General features: G+C 39.8%; 1 protein-coding gene across 2 annotated transcripts in view; it reads left to right on the top strand.

Moving 5' to 3' along the window:
• The window catches only part of BTBD3 (BTB domain containing 3), a 37,006-nt gene extending 27,197 nt beyond the window's left edge, over positions 1-9,809 (top strand). The window contains exons 2-5 of one of the 2 annotated variants that reach the window (XM_037811935.1): positions 926-1,190; positions 1,693-1,783; positions 2,366-2,484; positions 5,442-9,809. In XM_037811935.1, coding sequence (XP_037667863.1) covers positions 1,048-1,190; positions 1,693-1,783; positions 2,366-2,484; positions 5,442-6,474 — 1,386 coding nt within the window. In that variant the 5' untranslated portion in view covers positions 926-1,047 and the 3' untranslated portion in view covers positions 6,475-9,809. Of the gene's footprint in view, positions 1-268; positions 1,191-1,692; positions 1,784-2,365; positions 2,485-5,441 lie in introns of those variants that run through there. The other variant, XM_037811934.1, reaches the window with a different exon arrangement.
• Positions 9,810-19,295: the final 9,486 nt, after the last annotated feature.

Below are 19,295 nucleotides of genomic sequence, written 5' to 3'. Positions count from 1 at the left end.
CAAAGAGACTGAAAAAAGAGAAACATAGCCTCCCTCCCTTTTAAGCTATAATAAATGTGTTTAGTATGATTTTGCTATTAATCATCGCTTTTAGCTTTTAAACTGGGGTCTACTGAAGTATTCAAAACTAGATGCTACCAGGAAAAAGATTATATTAGAAATGCAGAGTAGATACCAGTTCCTACCCTTTGTTAACTGATCTTGCTTGTTTCACTGGGGGAAAAAAATGAACTGAAGAGAAATCTGTGAACATAAACTCTTCCTTTCCTGTTTTCAAGTATGTTTCATATGTTGTTTATCTATTTTAAATATACAGCAGGCAAGGGAATGCAACTGCTGTTCCTTTAATATCCGAACTGTGCACGTTACAATAGGTGTCACTGTTTTGCTCGGTCCAATCGTGATTGGTGACTTCAGCCATTGGCTCCCGGCACTGGCTGTCTGACTCCATCTGCAGGGCTGTAATACCTACTGGATCCATTCACCACACAACTTCAGCCGGCTCCACAGACCCGCGCAGCTCCAGCCCAGCTTGCTTACCTAATTCAGAAAGCCAGTGCTGCGTCTCTGTATCTGTCATCTTTGCTCAGTGTAGCATTTTCAGGTGATCTAGAAAACTGGGTGATTTTTATGAGCAAATAAGAGAAACAGGAATCATGATGGGGATGTATTTAACAGACCAAGTACTGGACAAAACTTAAAGCCAGTTTCTATTCAACATAGTGAAAAGGTCACCTTGCCTGGCTGAGAAAAGAAGCAAAATCCAGTTTGTTGGTTTCTGTTAACTTCTTAGCTTGTGCTAGCCTCTTTTTCCTTAATGTTTGCACCAATTTGGGATATCTATCTATAAAGAGATATACTGTACTCATGGTAGATGACAAGGAAAAGAACATGAAATGTCTCACCTTCTTCTTGATGCTTCCAGAGACGGTAAAGAACAGGTCCAAGAAAAGCTCGAAGAAAGCTAATACCAGCAGCAGCAGCAGCAGCAAGTTGCCCCCAGTTTGCTATGAAATTATTACCTTGAAGACTAAAAAGAAGAAGAAGATGGCTGCTGATATATTTCCCCGTAAAAAACCTGCCAACCCCAGCACTGCCACTGTCCCGCAGTACCACCAGCAGAATCTCAGTAACAACAACCTTATCCCAGCCCCAAATTGGCAAGGTCTTTATCCCACCATTAGAGAAAGGTAAGTACCGGGCCAGCATATTTACCTTAAAAGTTTTCCTGTGTTGAAGTTTCTGCTTTCTACAATCTGTGATGTATTTTTAACACAAATCTGTGTTTCCTCTTCTCAGAAGCTTTATTGGTAATGGGAAACTGCCTTGTATCTTTTCCAAAACAGTACAGCTGTTTTCCTCTTAGAAAAAAAAATGTTTTTACAAGCTGTACCTTTTTAACCACAGGGTTGTATCTGGGCCTTAGAAGATAGAAACCTTTTATTTGTCCTTCAGCCTTATGGAAAGTTTGGAGAACTTTTTTCCCTTTTAAGTTGCTTATTTCCCTTGCATTTGCAAAGATTACAAACACGATTGTTTAGTTAGATCTTTTATTTGTTGTTTTGCCCTGACGTTATTAAGGCGTTGCTTAATTTTCAAGTCTTTTGCGGGTTTTCTTTGTGGGGGGGGGGGGGGGGGCGGGTATTAAAATACCGGCTACTATGAATTAATGAATTGCTTCTGTATTTATAGAAATGCGGTGATGTTCAATAATGATTTGATGGCAGATGTACATTTTGTGGTTGGGCCACCAGGTGGGACTCAGCGGTTGCCAGGACACAAAGTAAGCAACAGCTGCATTACCGGTTTAGACCCAAGATTTACAAAGAGGGACTCTCCCCGGGAGCTTGGAAGTTGGTGTGGGCAGCTTGCCGATGGCAGGCAGTGCATGTTTTGCCTGATCACAGGGAAAGCACAGCCTTGTCCAGGGAACCTCGGCTATGCTAAATGTTTTCTTTGTCTCCTTCTACCTTGCTTTATGTATCCCACAAAAAAAACATGCTGTCTTAACTCTCCAGTCGTAGGCTAAGATCTCTGGAAGTTGTGACAGGCTAGAAAAGTAGTATGTTTACCCTTCCCCTAGAAATCAGTTGGATAAGCTTTTTATTTTATCTGTTTATTTTTGTAATGAGGGACTTTGCATATTAATCTCTTAAAGCCTCAAGGTAATTAGCATCGTAGAGACTATTTGACATGAACATCTTAGGCTTCCACGGTAAGATATACCAGACCTTGACTTCGCAAAGGAGCAAGTTTAGGTGCTCTGTGTCCACCAAACCCAGTTGCCTGGAGTTGGTTGTCTAGATTGATTTTCTGAAAATGCTTTCAAGTTAGCACATGAAATAAGATTTCCCTTTCTCCACAGTATGTTTTAGCTGTTGGGAGCTCTGTGTTCCATGCAATGTTTTACGGAGAACTTGCTGAGGACAAAGATGAAATCCGTATACCAGATGTCGAACCTGCTGCTTTTCTTGCTATGCTGAAGTAAGCATCGTTCGTGTGGGAATGTGTTTATGCTATATTTATACTCTGCTGGTTTTACAGTTAAATGGAAGTTCTGTGTAACAGAAAAGGAAAGCACCAGTGAAGAAAGAGGGTGCTGCTTACCTTGTAAATGATTTTGGAGAAAACTACTATGCATCTTTCAGTGGAAAGTGTGCGGAATACTGCAGGCATTTATAACCACACGTTGACATGGGATTTGGGGACAAGTGGCAAGTTTAGTGATTTGCTTTTTAATGACTTAGGATGGAAGAAAAATAACTTTCCAGTGTAGACATAATCTAATAGAGCATGTTTTCTGTGAAGGCACCGTGAAGAAATCTTTCAGGAAATGTTACATTTTTACTTCACAATTCCAGAAATTACTTTGTGTAAGTAGCACCAGTTAGGAGATTTTTGAGTTTTCTAAGAGTTATTGTCTCTCTGTCAGCAAATGCAAAATGTATTGTCTGTTGAAATAATCTGGTCTTCATGCACACATACACAACAGTCTCATATAAAATCAGACATCCTTTCTGAAGGGTAAGCATTTGTGTTTGATAGTAGAGGAGAGATTTTTGAAAGATATGAATAGGTAGTTACCTGTAGTTTTATATGATCTTATGCAGGAAAACTTTTAAGTGCAAATGTAGAAATGGAAAGCTCTAAGATACATTATGTATTTATGAAAAAATAGCTTTATATTTTCCAGAATCCAATAAATGTTAACCAGGTAAATAGAATCGGCTTCTTTACCAGGTACTGGTGTTATGCAAATTGATCATCTCCAATGTGATTAAAATTGAATAATTTTTCTAAATAATATTTATATGATTTTTCTAATTCTTTATTATACCACACCAAAGTATATCAGAGTCCACAGTTCCCTGGAATCAATACAATGTTTGTTGAAAAAATTACTCAGTGGGTCAAGAAGCTGGACAATAATCCCACAAATGGTGAAAATGTAAATATATGTTGTCCCGTGCCTACTGAACAAAAAAAGCATCATAGTTAGTCCTAGAACTTAAAAGTATTTAATTCTTTATTCATATTCTAGTTTTGCAGTCTAATTGCAGCTGATTAGAACTCGTGTGTTAGGAGGTGGGGAAATTAAAGGCAAGGGAGCATGTGAAGTACCAAAGCGTAAACTAAATCGCCACTTTAGCGCATCCAGCACTTTGTGACCTTTGTGATCTTTTAGAAATATATGTGCAGAAACCAATTTTACTAACAAGGATCTTGTGTGTGCGTGTGTTTTCCCAGTGAAGCCACAGCTTTGTGATTTTGATGATGTTATCTCTGGCTGAGGAGAATACTAGCACTAGTTCAGCATTTTGGCTTCACGGCAGTCAAGTAGAGTGTTGTGTCATTCCAGATATATACGTAATTAGGAAACATGAGCAAGAATCCCAAAGAATTACATTTCACCGAGTCACTTGATTTGTCCTTTGACAAGCATCGTATCTCAGAAATGTTTTGCCTACAATATATATTAATACAGCTTTTTAAAATTATACATATCATTCATATAATGTAAAAATCAGAAATATAGTAATGTGCCATTTATCGGGTTGTAGTTGATCAGTGCCACGTTATCATCTGATATAGTAGCGGCTAGACTTTCCTCACCCCAGTATTGTGGGTGATTAACCAGTGTCCCTGAAAAGGGGGTTGTCAGGAAAACTGTTGCCCACTTGACAGTTACAGGGTAAGAACTATGAAGTGCTGCCAGGCTCTGGGGCCCCCCACCCACACCAGGGCCTTTCAGAGCATCACTGAGCCGCAGTCAGAGCGTCAGGCAGCCTGGCCAGTGGTAGCTGACTTCACCCACTGGAGAAGAGAAGGGGCTTCCTGGGAGTAAAAACACAGGGTCTGTATATGATTGTGGAAGTTTTTCTCATTGCCATTCTTGTGTTTTTGCATTTTCTTACAGAAGGTTTTGCTAATTTCTCAAGTTATGTGTTTCACTAAGGTGAAATATGATAACTAAAAGGAAAACTTCAGAGCAAGTAATTACACCCCTTAGCTAGAAAAATTTTAAAATTGTTGTCATTGTATGTTTTTCATCCATATGTAGGCCTTTCGGTTTATCTCTTATATCATCTATAGCAATCTAAAAGAAGCAGGTGATTTCTACCTTTACCTACCATTTTGGGAGTCTGCCACAGTCCCGCATGCCAAGAAGTGTTTCCTCTCCAGAAATAGAAACAGTTCATACTAGCAAAGAAATAAGTGCACATTTAAGTTTTCCTACTTTGTCTTTTAATAAAGTTTATCTGGAAATAATATTTTCTTTCATTCTGAAGGTAGACAGAATGTGTGGGGAGAGAAGGAAGAGTTTAGAGTTAAAAAAACAAAGGCCAGTTCTAAAACCTGTGTTGAGTTTTCTCCCAAGTGAACTAGACTATAGCATCAGAGTCCATATTTGATAATTCACTGAACTCAGAAATACTTGAGCAATGTTTTATTCAATCTCAGGTTTTGTTTTGTATTTAGGAAAAAATCCAAATCAGTCTTAGTTTCTACCTGAACACAGAAAAATTTTAAGATTAAAACATGTATATTGTTCCTAAACATAGGGGGACATTCTCTGATTAAATATATTATAGGTAATAGAATTTGGAATTTTTTCCCTTAATATTGACTTTCTGATATACAGTTCTTTCTCAAACAATTCTAGTGTCTTCTGTTTTTGCTGAGAAGCCACCAAATGCAGCTTATAAAACAGGCAAGAATGGTAACACAAAGTTAATGTCTTTAATTATAATACAAACTTACTACTGAGTTCAGATGTTAATAATTTATGAATAATATTTCAGATGTTTCTTTAATCCCTAAAAAACTTTGTAGTAATTGTCACATAAGAAAGATAATTTTCTTGGAACTAATTTGCAAGTCACTGCAACTCTTCATGCTGGATGCTCTCATTTTTTTATGGGCTCTGTGCTTTCTTTCAGATATATCTATTGTGATGAGATTGACTTGGCTGCTGACACAGTGTTGGCCACTCTTTATGCTGCCAAAAAGTACATTGTCCCGCACCTTGCCAGAGCTTGCGTTAATTTTCTGGAGACCAGCCTGAGTGCCAAAAATGCCTGCGTGCTCCTCTCCCAGAGCTGCCTGTTCGAGGAGCCAGACCTGACCCAGCGCTGCTGGGAGGTGATCGACGCCCAGGCCGAGTTAGCACTCAAATCCGAAGGGTTCTGTGACATTGACTTCCAGACACTAGAAAGTATCCTCCGCAGGGAAACTCTGAATGCCAAAGAAATTGTAGTTTTTGAGGCAGCTCTCAACTGGGCTGAAGTCGAATGCCAGCGACAAGATCTAGCCTTGAGCATTGAAAATAAACGCAAGGTCCTTGGCAAGGCGCTTTACTTGATCCGGATACCCACGATGGCCCTCGATGATTTTGCCAATGGTGCTGCACAGTCCGGAGTTTTAACTCTCAATGAGACCAATGACATCTTCCTCTGGTACACTGCGGCCAAAAAGCCTGAGTTGCAGTTTGTGAGTAAAGCCCGCAAGGGCCTAGTCCCCCAGCGCTGTCACCGTTTCCAGTCTTGTGCCTATCGGAGCAACCAGTGGCGCTACCGGGGTCGCTGTGACAGCATCCAGTTTGCGGTTGATAAAAGAGTGTTCATCGCCGGCTTTGGGCTGTATGGCTCCAGCTGCGGCTCTGCAGAATACAGTGCTAAGATTGAACTCAAGAGGCAGGGCGTGGTGCTGGGGCAGACCCTGAGCAAGTACTTCTCAGATGGCTCCAGCAACACCTTCCCCGTGTGGTTCGAGTACCCCGTGCAGATTGAGCCGGACACGTTCTACACAGCTAGCGTGATCCTGGATGGCAATGAACTCAGCTACTTTGGGCAGGAAGGCATGACCGAGGTTCAGTGTGGCAAAGTGACCGTCCAGTTTCAGTGCTCCTCGGACAGCACCAATGGCACTGGAGTGCAGGGAGGGCAGATCCCCGAACTCATATTCTATGCTTGAAAACCCTCTTCCTGAAGCAGAGGTTGCTGTGAGGGTCACATCTGGTTCCTACTTGCTCGATGCTTAGCTCATCTGCAAATATGTGATCAGCGCAGGTAATTTGTAATCTGTGAAGCTGTAGGCAGTTTCTGATTTCTTTTAACCTTTTAATTATGTACAGGCAAAAAAGCAGCTTTCAGCTTTTAACTGTATGCTTAACAGAGCCAGGTTCTTAAGGCTTCATTATTTTCAGAGTCGCGTCTATACACCTAGAGAGATTTTGTGCTCTTCCAGCCTCCTCACTGACCTCCCAAGTTTTGTTCCTTTTAAGAAAAATTTTGGATCTCCAATTTTGTTTTGGGCTTTATTTTGATGAGTAGAAATAAATAGCCAAAAATAATAATGAGAAGAGTTATTTTTAAACAGAAGCCAATCCCCCCTCCCCCCCAAAAATGATAAACCTCAGTTTACAATTTTGAAAGAAGTTTTGCTTCATACTAAGTAATATACAGAAAGTAGATTTGTAAAAGAAAAAAAAAGTCATGTTTGGCCTTTATTTTGTTCTTTTTAACTTTTTTGCTTTGGGCCTTTTTTTAAAATCCTAAACTCATGCTATTTTTGCATATTAAATGCTACAGTTTCAATGGAAACTAGGAAAAAGAAGATAAGAAATTGGATGTTTGTTTAGGCCATGACTTCTGCAATAAGCAGATTTATATTCTTTTAGTTTAGGAGACAAAATATTAAAGTCAGAAACTTCCTTTACAAGTAACTAAATTACAAAATTGTATTGTTAGTAGAAAAAAGTTGCTGGCTGTTAATCTCAACTAAAACAGTTTTAAAAAGAAGCCTATTTCAGTGCCCATAAATAAAGTTTTATTAGAACACACAGTCAAAACTGTAATTCTTTTTGACACAATGAATTGTATGAAGCACTCAATTTCAATCCCTTGGGACAAGAGGTTTGAAAAAATAATTTGTGTTTCACCCATGTGAAGGACTAGTAAATCATTTTCAAATTGGGGGGAAAAGAAGGACCATAAAAAAGTCCCATACTACAAATATTTTACTTGATGACACATTATAATACATAGTTTGAAAAAGCCAAACTATTTTCTCCCCATTTAGCTTCTTGATCCCCACTATTTGGTTGTTTTTATAAGTCGTACTGTATAGAATTCCTATTCCCTTTATCCCTTTAAGAAAGGACCAAACAGTTCTTTGGATGAGTGGAATAACAGTTTTGTAGCACTGTATGTTAATGTAATAAGATACTTTTATTCATTGATTTTTTTTTTTTTTTTTTTTTTAATCTGAAGTGTACTTTACCTGATCTACTTTGACCACATACTATCTTCTTGGTTAATTATAATTCTGTCCTGTTCCTAGACTGCTAGAATTGGTCCTCTAGCTATTTCAAAGTGCCAGTATATGCCTGCAGGGTTTAAAAAATAATGGTCTGGAGTGATACACTTCATTATACCTAATATTCACTGCGTCAACATCACATCCAGCTTTCATTTGTCCATGGATGATGTAAGCAAAGGAGGGAAACGTTCATCAAAAAATTCTCCTTCAGGAATGGCTTGAGATGGTTTAGTGCCTATGACCCTGGCAGTGTCCAGATGTTCACTTCTAGGTGAAGTATCCATGTGTTTTCTGGGCAGCTTTTCTGCTCAGCATGATCCTGAGGTCGCTTCCCCCACCACCCAAGAGTGTGGTCCCTGGCCGCCTCCTTCTCCCGCTCTGCAAGCCTGAAGCTGGCTTGTCTGGAGCCAGGAGCTAGTCCCGGGGTGTGTGTGTGCGTGTGCGTGCCCATGAGCACGCAAGAGCGTTTGCCGACTCAGGAATTGTCTCCTCCCTGCCTGGCTGGTGAGAGATGGGGCAGAAATGGTTCCCCTGTGGCCCCAAAGGCCCCAGGGAGTGGCTGCCCTTCCCTTACTCACTGTGCTTCAGGGCCACTTCTTCCTCTGTAGATGTGGGCTCGTTGCCTTTGGCTTGAAGGTGGAGAACACTGGTTCATGGAACATTTTTCTAATCACCTTTGCCATTACCTAGGTCTGTTAGCATAGATGTTCAAAAACTGTTCCTGGTGATTATAGAGGAGTAGTTCCAGGATAACTTTACAAAATGATCTAGCAATGACTTCATATTAATAGTTTTGGCAAAGCATTGATGCAATAAAGGTACATTTTCAATTAAAAAAAAATAATTCCACAAAGGATTTTGTTTTTAAAGCGTAAACGTTTCAGTAACTCATAACTACCATGCAAATTGGTAGACTGTATACCTGATTAGAAGACACTCATATTTAAGCCAGAGGAGAAGAAACTTAGCACTAATTTCATCGTATCAGTGTCTTGAGGTGAGTGTGATGACCTTAGATGGGGGTTGTTCCCTCAGGAACACTCCCTGTCAGTGCTCCCATTAGCTGGCTGCTTTCCATGTGGCCGGGGATGCGATCCTGTACCCTGGGCATAGACGAACTTAATGCTGTCTCAATTACTATCACTTGAAAAGGGAGGGCGCCTCCACCGCCTGATTGGCTGGTGCCGAGAGCTGTGTGTTAAATTTGAAAATTAAATTTAGAACAAGAATTTTTCTATTTCAAACCCTGTTCTCCCTTCTGCATTTTTGACAAAATGAAATGAAGACTGATGTATTTGCTTTATTTTGGGGGGTACTCTCCAATTTTGTAGCTTTTAAAACTAGAAACCATTTTTCTGAGAAGGCAGGCAATTCTAGCATATAAACACAATTTATTATTAAACAGAATACGCTGTAGATGCTTTTCTCAATTTATCTGGCTGTCTCTGTCATTCTTAATACTGGGGGTAAAGGATAGCTAGGCTAGCAGGTCTAATGTAACATTCTTTAAGTATATCTTAAAATAGTATTTAAGTAAATGGTCTAATTTCTGCATAATTATTGCACTGAACTGTCTCTTTGTTGTTAATGTTTTTTAAGGTGTTTAAATAAGCTCAGCTAATTTCAGGATCCTGTAGCCACTTGTGCATCAGGGTGCTTGAATTTAGTAGCTTACAGCATTATTTATGAAGGAAAAATATATAAATATGAAGTACCTCATGTTGAATGTTATTGTACTGTATTTTTAATGTAACAGTGCAGATCTTGTTAGACACATGAATGTGTATAATCACATTAAATACAAATAAAATTAAACTGGTTCATAGATTTGTTTTCCTTAGCATTTTTGTGGCTCCCTTGAAAAATAAAAAAGGATTAATTCTGCCACTACATTTTACATTGATGGTTTCACAAGAGCATTTGTTAACTAAGTATTCAGGTATCTTTGATCCCTAAAACAGTAAACAAAAAAAAAAAAAAAAAAAAAATTGAGGCAAAGCATAAGAGAACAATGAATATGTTAATCAATTGCATTGTTCAAAGCCTGACTGTTAAGCTAATGAGAGGAAGTGAATGGATGCATTTATATTCCTTTTATGGAATTTGTGGTTGGCTGGCCTTCTAATGCTATGGCTGCCGAGTTGTCTGTGCCTATCACTATACTAAGGGGGTGTTGATAATGAATAACCTCTAGATTTAGACGTGACAACTGCTGCTTGTTCCTGCTGTTTTTTAATAGCTTATGTATAGGAATAAACAAATAAAGAAATAAAATACCTTATGAAAATTTTGAATATAAGTTTTTCAACTAGTTTTCCATTATGTTTCCCCATATCGAGTATATATGTATGTGTGTACACACATCTACACACATGCATGCACACATGTAATTATATACTTACATGTACATACTTTTTTTCTCTGCAGCTTTCTGGTGCTTTTCTACTGGAGTGTGTTGTGAACCTCTTGTATATTTGCTTACCCACTTCACCTACTCAGAGTTCAGTTTCTATAGTATACTCAAAAGATTTTGTTAATTTTGCAAAGAATAAGGGAAATGTAACCATGTATTCTCAACTTAGTCAGAGATACAACCTGAATCTCAAAGATCTTTAATCCAGGAAAGTCTTAAGCATTGTCTCTTCTCTGTTACTATTGAAACTTAATTCATACATGTTTCTTTTCAGGATCCCAACACAATTGGGAATGATCTTCTCTTGTTGGGACTTATGAGTCAACTTGTCACTGAAATTACACTTTCGTCCCAGTTGACTATATGGCATGCCTGTGAATGCCACAGACTTAACCTTGGGAGAATACTGGAAGGGGGAAAGCATTCCTGAGGAATTAAATGATATAAAACTTAGAGGCAGAACCCAGCAAATGGCCCTCAAAACCTGTGGTTATTTAAAGTGTTGTTAGAGCAGAGCTTTGAGTGCCTTGGAGATGTTTCAGTGGAGGATTATCACACTTTTGGATTCCTAAATAATAATTTCAACTATTTTGTGGAGCCATTTACATTTATTGACCGACTTACTCCCTTTGCACAACACTTCATGTTACCTTCCACTTTGCAGAGTGTATTACTTAGCACAACTAATACTGAGGAAAGTTTTCAAAATTAGATATTTGCCATTTATTTTATAAGTACTTGTGAAAAAAGTTTCTCAACGAAGAATTGCTAAGTAGTTGGAAATTTTGTGAGGATGTGATGAAGATGGTGGTTGGTGCCATCATTTGCCAAGCAGTGTTAGATGCTAGCAACTCTAGACTGATCTCTGAAGAATGCTGGGGTACATTTTCCATCTTAAGCCTTTCCCCTCTGCTGCATCTTCTGAAGCTGTTTTTTTTTTGGGGGGGGGGAGCAGGGGAAAGTGTGTAATTCCAATTTTGCAGACCCTAAATATCCTTATGATTGTTTTTTATTTGCCTGTTTATTTAAATCACCAATGGACAGCAGTTTTTACTAGCAGATGCTGCTATTTTACATTCTGCGATCTAAAAAGTCCCTAATTTCAAGATACCCAGATAAGCAAGACAGCCCACTCTTTTACTTTGTCAAAACTGTGCTTTAAATAAATCTGTGTATAGGACATTAGGACATAAAGTGAAGTTACCTGTTAGACTTCTATCACTTAAACATTAGTTTACTCTTTATGTACTGATTTCCCTAACGCTTAAACACTAGTTTACTCTTTAGTTACTGATTTCCCTTTAAGCTGTTGTTGTTAGTATCTAGGTGAAGTGGTATAAACAGAAGGTGTGTGTAAAAAGTTACTTTAAGGAGTAAGTCCCTTTTTATGTCATGTAATAACAGTATGGAAACTCATTTAAAAATTAAGGCATACTCTTGTTTGTGTAACTTTGTCGAACAGTTTTATATTTAATAGACAATATCTTTTACTTCATTTTGTTTTAGAGAAGTGAATTACACCTGGAAAAAATTAAAAATAAATCATACTAGTGGACTTGTTAATTTTAACAGGATGTGCTATAATAAATCTTGATGAGTAACATATAGCATAAAGACTGTTTTGTGAGAAACAAGAGAAGTCTGAGATGTTTTGATATGTAGCAGTCTTTATTGTGGCTGTACAATTTGCATTTTCCTTCCTAAACTACTGTGTTCAAAAAGTAGTCAAAAGAAACATAATGACTGTTTAAGGAAGCTGCAGATATTCCAAGCTTGAAGCAGAGTACCACCTTTTGCTTTACAGTAGACTACGTAGAAATGTATATTGAAAGGCATTCTATGCATCTGACATAAGATTTTTGGTTTGGGGCTTGTCTTAACCAGCTCTCAACTTCTAAATTATTTCAGCACCCCTTATGATACTGTAGAAACACTCAAAGTCTATGAACTTTAACCAATTTAAAATTAAAAGTTGTCATAGTTCTTCATTCATAAAGAAAATTTCCAATTCTAAGAATATTTGGAGGCATTAATGGGCTAAAGAATATGTATAGTATTTCTTAGATTATTTGGCTCCCCAGATAAGACTAGGAGAAGGTTTAAATGAATCATTCAATTAATTCAAAGGATTAACCCAATGTTCATTCACTCAGTGACCATTTACTGATCCCTTGCTTCATCCTGACAGTAAGCAAGGTGCTGGGGAGGCTGAGATGGTGATCCGTGGTGTGTGGTGGTCGTATTTGGTAGGTGGGGCCTGAGAACTTGTCCGTCTGATGGACTTCTGGATGATGTGGATGCTGTCTGTGTGCCGATCACACTTTTGAGTTCCACTGTCTCCGGTGCGTGGTGTGTTGAGGAGGGAGCTGTACAGGGAGAAATCACTAGTACTAAGGGGTAGCAGAGAAAGGCCCTTGGTTATTCCAGGAGCACTGAACAAGAGCATCTAGGTCAGCCTTGTGGGCAGGGTGGGAAACAGCAAGTTTCCTAGAAGAAATGATGCTTGAGCTGGGTTTGAAGAACACGTTAGAATTACTGGGTGAGATTGAGATGTGAGTTGTGGGGGGAAACAGAGTGTAGGGAATTCCAGAAGAGGAATGGAATGGCAGAGCTCAGTAAGGTTCAAATAAAGGGTGTATGTAGGAGAATGAGGCCACCTACCCACTGAGGCCAGGCAGGGGGCAGGGTAAGGAACTGGGCAGGTGCGTGAAGCCCTTCGTGGATTAGGCTAAGTTATCTTTCCTTCACCTTGAAGAAACAGGAACTTTGTGGTTTATAAATATCCTTTCTGCCAAGGATCAATTGGATCAGGCTGGAGACGAGAGGAGCAGTCAGGACTGTGAGAACAAAGCAAGCAAGGACTAAATGAGACCACTGAATGGAGAGAAGGATGAAGACTCTGGAAACATGGAGAAAAGATCTAACAGCCGGTTTAAAGCGAGCTTGCTGAAGTTGGAATGAAAACTCTTGCCTTACATTTATCCCTATGGAGGGGGAAAAAAACAGTATTTACTCCACCATCCTCTGCAGAGAGCCAGTTTATAGATACCCACCCTTGATTCTATCCTTAAATTTAAAAAAAAGTTAACACACTGTAGTGGTTAATAGCTCAGAATCTGGAGCAAGGCTACCTGGATTTGAAGCTTGGCTCTAGCCGCATGTGGCACCAGGCGAGTTCTTTAACCTCTCCAAGCCTCAAGAAAGATGGCATTAAAAAAAAAAAAGATGACGTTAATAATGGTGGCTTCATAGGATTTTTATAACAGACAACTAATATTTCTTAAGCACTTTAACAGTACCTAGCAAATGGGAAATGCCCAGTAACTACTAAGTGAAATAGAAGATAAAAGGCCACAAATTAAACTCATGCACTTTCCTCAGGTGCATTTATTAGAACCAGTTTACTTTTAGTTTACACATACTTTTAACAAGGTGTTAATGCAAACAATTAAAAAGCAAAATAGAAGAGTCATTTTGTTGCTTTTTTTTAACTCTCTGATCAATAGCTAGAGAGTATATAAAGTTATACAAAGAAATGTATTGTTGAGGAACTCTCATATTCTAATCCAGTTTCTAATAAGTATTTCAATTTTGTCATGTTAATGAGAGATAATTTATTCTAATGTGGATGGATTCTAGCACATCAGATGCCTTTTATGCCAGGGAATTATCTGGGATTTTTAAAAGCTGAATGTGTGTGTGCATACTGAGTTTTTCAGACTCTTCAAAGATGTTTTCCAAGAGTAGTCTATTTTGCAGGAAAGGAATATTCTCTTCACTAGTTCTGCTAGAGTATGAATAAGCTCCTTTTTCTTTACCTACAGTCTTAGATGCTTTTGGATATAGCCTCTTCTAAAAGTATTATGGAATTAAAATCAGTGTTAACAATGAAATGATTTGGTGTGTGTTGGAAGTAGGTTTGACCTTTATAATGAGTGACGTGAATAGTACAGGGAATATTTTTATTCAAGAAATATATTTATTTCTCAGTCCACAACCCCATTGTTGTTGGCCCTTGACCTCCTGCTGGGGATTGAATCATGTCCCCCACCATGTTCTAACATCTAATCCCGTGGGCATGAAGCCATTTGTAAATAGGATCCTTGAAGATATTATTAGTTCAGGTGTGGACTCATTCCTGAATAGGATCTTCCAAGATCCTGTTTAGAAGAGGCCAAATTGAATCAGGGAAAGCCTTAATCCATGTGACTGGAATCTCATAAGGCAGGGAAAATTCAGCAGAGCCAGAAGTCAGTGACAACCAGAGGAACAGACAGAGAGAGAGAGATTGCCATGTGACAGGATTGCTAGAACGCGACAGACTCCAGGAGAAGGCAAGTCCTGTGATTACTTTGATCTTGGATTGTAGCCTCCAACTATGAGACAGATTCCTCTCATGAGACTGGGTAATGGTGATGAGAACTTAAACTGGTGGCATGATCAAGTGGACGAGAGTGTAACCAAGAGCTTTGCCTACATCAGGGGTTCTCAACCTTTCAAGTGCATCAGAATCAGCCCCCCACTCCCTCAAGCTTCATATGAATGAAGGTGACTGACCCCATCCTCAGACCTCCTCAATGAGAATTTGGAGGCTGAGGCTGCTGAAGGTTTATTTTGCGAAACAGGAGAATCAGCAAGAAAAAGGGAAAAGGGACTAGAAATTAACATCCAGGGTGTCAGAGAACTTGTCAGCTAAGGTTCCAGAATTGGTTCAAGACCTGGGTGAGCCTGCAGATGGACATCTGTGGGGAAAGCAACAGAAGGGATGTGTCTTAGTGTTCCAGGGCTGCTATGACAACTTTGGGACTCACAGGGCACCTACTTGCAAAAGCATTTGTGATCCTCAAACTCAAAGCATAAACTTCCCAAATATACATTCAGTGGGTGTGATGGTTCTAAACTGTGTGTATCCCAGAAAAGGATGTTCTTAAAGTTAATCCGTTCCTGTCGGTGTGGACCCATTGTAATTGCGAACTTTTGATGAGACTACCTCAGTTAAGATGTGGCTGATCTCAATCAGAATGGGTCTTAATCCTTTTACTGGAGTCCTTTATAAGAAGATGAAATTCAGACAGGAAAATAAAAAGTCACAGAGGAAGTAGCCAGAAGCTGAAATCAGTGGAACCCAGAAGAGAAGAGAGAGACCAGGAGATGCAACCAGGTGTCTTGCCATGTGACAAACTAAGGACCAAGGATCATTGGCAGCCAGCCACAGAACACTGGTCCTCAGGAAGAAAGCATCGCCATGATGACTCCTTGAATTGTACTTTCTTTTAGCCTCAAAATCCTAAGCTAATAAATTCCCATTGTTGGTATTTTCTTGAGCAGCCTAGGAAACTAAAACAAGAAATCAAGAAATTAAATTAACTCTTTTCTGTAATTGCAAAGAAATATCTGCCTTTTCAGTTAAAGTTATTCAATTGATAAAACCAAGTCACACTCCGTAATGAGCTTTTGTGGGTTTGCCAAGCCTTTTGCCAGAGTCCCATGAATGATGGTCTCTGGTCTGTTCCTTGGGGCTCTTTGGCCTCTGGACTTCCAGGACAGCACAGAGTGCAGGGCAAACCTGCATGGTCCATGGATGAACAGTGACGTGAGAATCCAGGCCATCCCTGACCGCTCTCCCTGGAGTGCTGCCTTTAGGACTTGCAGTAGCTGGAAAAATGTGCAGGCTTTGTCCTTCACCAGAAAGAACACAGGCCCACTCACGGTGTCCACTGACATACCTGGAGTCCGGAGGATGGTCTGGAGCTTTCCTCACTGTTCCGCTGTGGCCACACCTCAGGCCGGGTGAAGTAGGCTTCCTATGGGAGCCTGAGGTCCTCTCGGCTTGCCCTCTTCCCTCCTTCCATTTCTTCCCTTCCTTCCTCGATGGCGTCATCCCATGGCTGCTCACTGGGCTCCAGCTATAGCCCCAGAGCTTGAGCAGCCTGTCCTGTTTCCTGCCCCACCTTTCTCTTGCTAAAAGGCTTTCAGCTCTCACAGCTAGAAGACCACAACAGATGGGAAAACTGGGAGGAACAGAAGGGTTGCAAGAGCCCCTGGATGCCATGTTGTCACACCAATGGCAATGGGTGGGAACAGAGAGGCAAATATGGCCAGTTCACCCCGGCCATGACCCATCAACAATAATCAGAAAGGACAAGAAAAGTGGCTTCTGGCAGCCTAAATAAATAAAGCGAGCCAGTTGTCAGGGCTCTGCCACATGACTGCCACTTACCCAAGTGCCTTGCAGTCTTTCCAAACACTTCCTAAGATGCACATTCTGGTGTGCCCAGAATGAAGTCTTCTGTAGGTCATTATCGAAATGGTTTCTTGTCAATACTGTGCCTGATTGGGAGTAGCTCTCAGAATCATCGACTTCTCTTTTCAGGGGAAGCTTTGTAACCACTTTCTGCTGCCCTGTCCTTTCGTACCTACCCCAAAAGGCTGTGTTAAATTGGTGTCCCTTTCCAGTTTCTTCCCTGAAGTGTTTTCCATGCTGGTTAACACTGAAAACATTTGCACAATAATTGAGGGAATAGAGTGCTCAAACGTGAAATAGTGAAAACCAATAACTTAATAAACAGAATGAATTTATCTTCAGATGTCCATTGTGGATGATACAAAGAAGGATGGACCTCATTAAAGTAGCAAAATAAATGAATACAACTAAGGAAATAAAAGAAAAGTAAACTCAAAACTAGAAAAGAAGAGGATTTGGGATTATTGTAAAATTACCACCCAACAAAAAATTGAAGGAAATGATGATAAACATTTAACTGTGTGAGGAGTGCACAGGGTTTCATTCCACAATCTTTGTTTGTATATGCTTGAAAATTTCCATTATATATGTGTATGTATGCAGAGATTGTATCAGAGTTCATGTATGGCATGTAGTTCCTGGGTAGAGACAATTTCCCTCTAAATTTCATTTAAAGTGCTAGTAGGACACACAGCTGAAATTTTTTTGAAAGTAAAACCTAGCCTGTTTTATACACATGTGGACAACATGTTCTTTGTGATCAACTCACCTGTAGCCTTGTAACATAGACTAAGGTTTTCAAAAACACTGGACTCAAATTTTAAAACAGATTATATATTCCCTTAAATGTAGGGATTGATATCTACACTTAGCTGCTTAAATGAAGACTACTTCATAAAATTCACTATTGAATGAACAAGCGTTCTAAATTCTTGATCTTTGTTAATCGTATCTGGGAGAAGCCTGGAAGTTTAGATCATGATTTCATTAGGGCTTTTTCACAGGATCTCTGGTGGCAACATAATCTAATTTTAGGAAATTTTAATTGTGAGTGCTGTGAAGGTTTATGCTGGACTGGAGCTGAGTTTCAGATACTCTGGGTTCTGGAGTGAGTGCCCTGCCCCTCCACCTCAGAACATCTTTCTAACCATGCCTGACCCTAAGGGTTATAGTGCCCAGGACAACATATATATCTACATATTGGATGTTATAAATCACGCTAATAAACTGCTAAATATCTTGACAGATATGGCTTTGTAGTGCCTTGGAAGGTCAGGTTCAAATGACAAACTCTCACCCCCTCTCAGTTCTGCACCAGGGAATGTGGTGGTTGAGGAGAGCTGGTCCCTGACTTCCAGGCTCCTGCCCATGACCCACTTCTTTTCTTCACCACCCCTGTCTCTATCCCTCGGTACAAAGGGAATTGCTTGCTAGTGTGTGGTCTCCCCAGTCCATACATTCAACTCCGTCCACGCCAATCCAACACCAGAGCTGCCTGTTGGCCACTCCTAAGTTCTAAGGGTGGACACACTGGTGGCATGGCTTGCCCTGGGCTCGAGGCCATGTGGGCAGAAAATTCCAGGGTCCCGGACACCTGCATGATGCGGTGGTGGAAGCAAGTTTCTAGATGGGCATGTCTTTTTTTTTTTTTTAATTCAATTTTATTGAGATATATTCACATACCATAGAATCATCCAAAGTGTACAATCAGTTGTTCACAGTACCATCATATAGTTGTGCATTCATTACCCCAATCTATTTTTTGAACATTTTCCTTGTACCAGAAAAAGTAAAAATAAGAATAAAAAATAAAAGTAAAAAAGAACACCCAAATCACCCCCCCCACCCTATTTTTCATTTAGTTTTTTGTCCCCATTCTCCTACTCATCCATCCATAAACTGGATAAAGGGAGTGTGATCCACAAGGCTTTCACAATCACACTGCCATCCCTTGTACACTACATTGCTATACAATCATCTTCAAGAGTTAAGGCTATTAGGTTGCAGTTTGTTAGTTTTAGGTATTTACTTCTAGCTATTCCAATGCATTAAAACCTAAAAAGGGTTATCTATATAGTGCATAAGAATGTCCACCAGAGTGACCTCTTGACTCCATTTGGAATCTCTCAGCTACTGAAACTTTATGTCATTTCATTTCGCATCCCCCTTTTGGTCAAGAAGATGTTCTCAATCCCAGGATGTCGGATCCAGATTCATTGATGGACATGTATATTCGACCCATTTGTGACCCATCTCCTCTATCAGATCCCTAAATGTTAGAGTGCCCCAGGGCTTGATACTGTAATCTTTCCTCTAGTCCTTTCTTCCTAAGAGAGCTCATCTGGTTCTTATGGTTTTATATCCTTACTCCCTTCTTGTGGTAGTTAAGTTCATGTACCGACTTGGCCAGGTTATGGTGTCCAGTTGTCTGGTCAAGCAAGCACTGGCCTAATTGTTACTGTGAGGCTAATTCATGGATTTAAATCATCGGTAAGTTGATTACATCTACAATCAGCTAAGGAGCTTGCCTTCAACTATGAGAGATGTCTCATCCAATCAGTTGAGGGCCTTGAAAGGAGAACTGATGATTTCAGCAGTCAGAAGGAAGAATTTCCACCTCTACTTTAGCCAGCCAGCTTCTCCTGGGGAGTTCATCAAAAACCTTCTTTGGAGTTCCCAGCTTAAGTCCTGCCCTATGGTATTCAATAATCTTTCCATCCCTACAGTCATGTGAGCCAATCCTTATAGTAAATCTCATTACATATATATATAAAATCTGCTCATTCTATTTCCCTAGAGAACCCTAATTCCCTCCCT

This window comes from Choloepus didactylus, chromosome 19 (assembly GCF_015220235.1).
Source record: "Choloepus didactylus isolate mChoDid1 chromosome 19, mChoDid1.pri, whole genome shotgun sequence".
NCBI lineage: Eukaryota > Metazoa > Chordata > Mammalia > Pilosa > Megalonychidae > Choloepus > Choloepus didactylus.
Note: the sequence above shows the minus strand (reverse complement) of the source record. Positions and strands in the feature narration are given on the sequence as shown.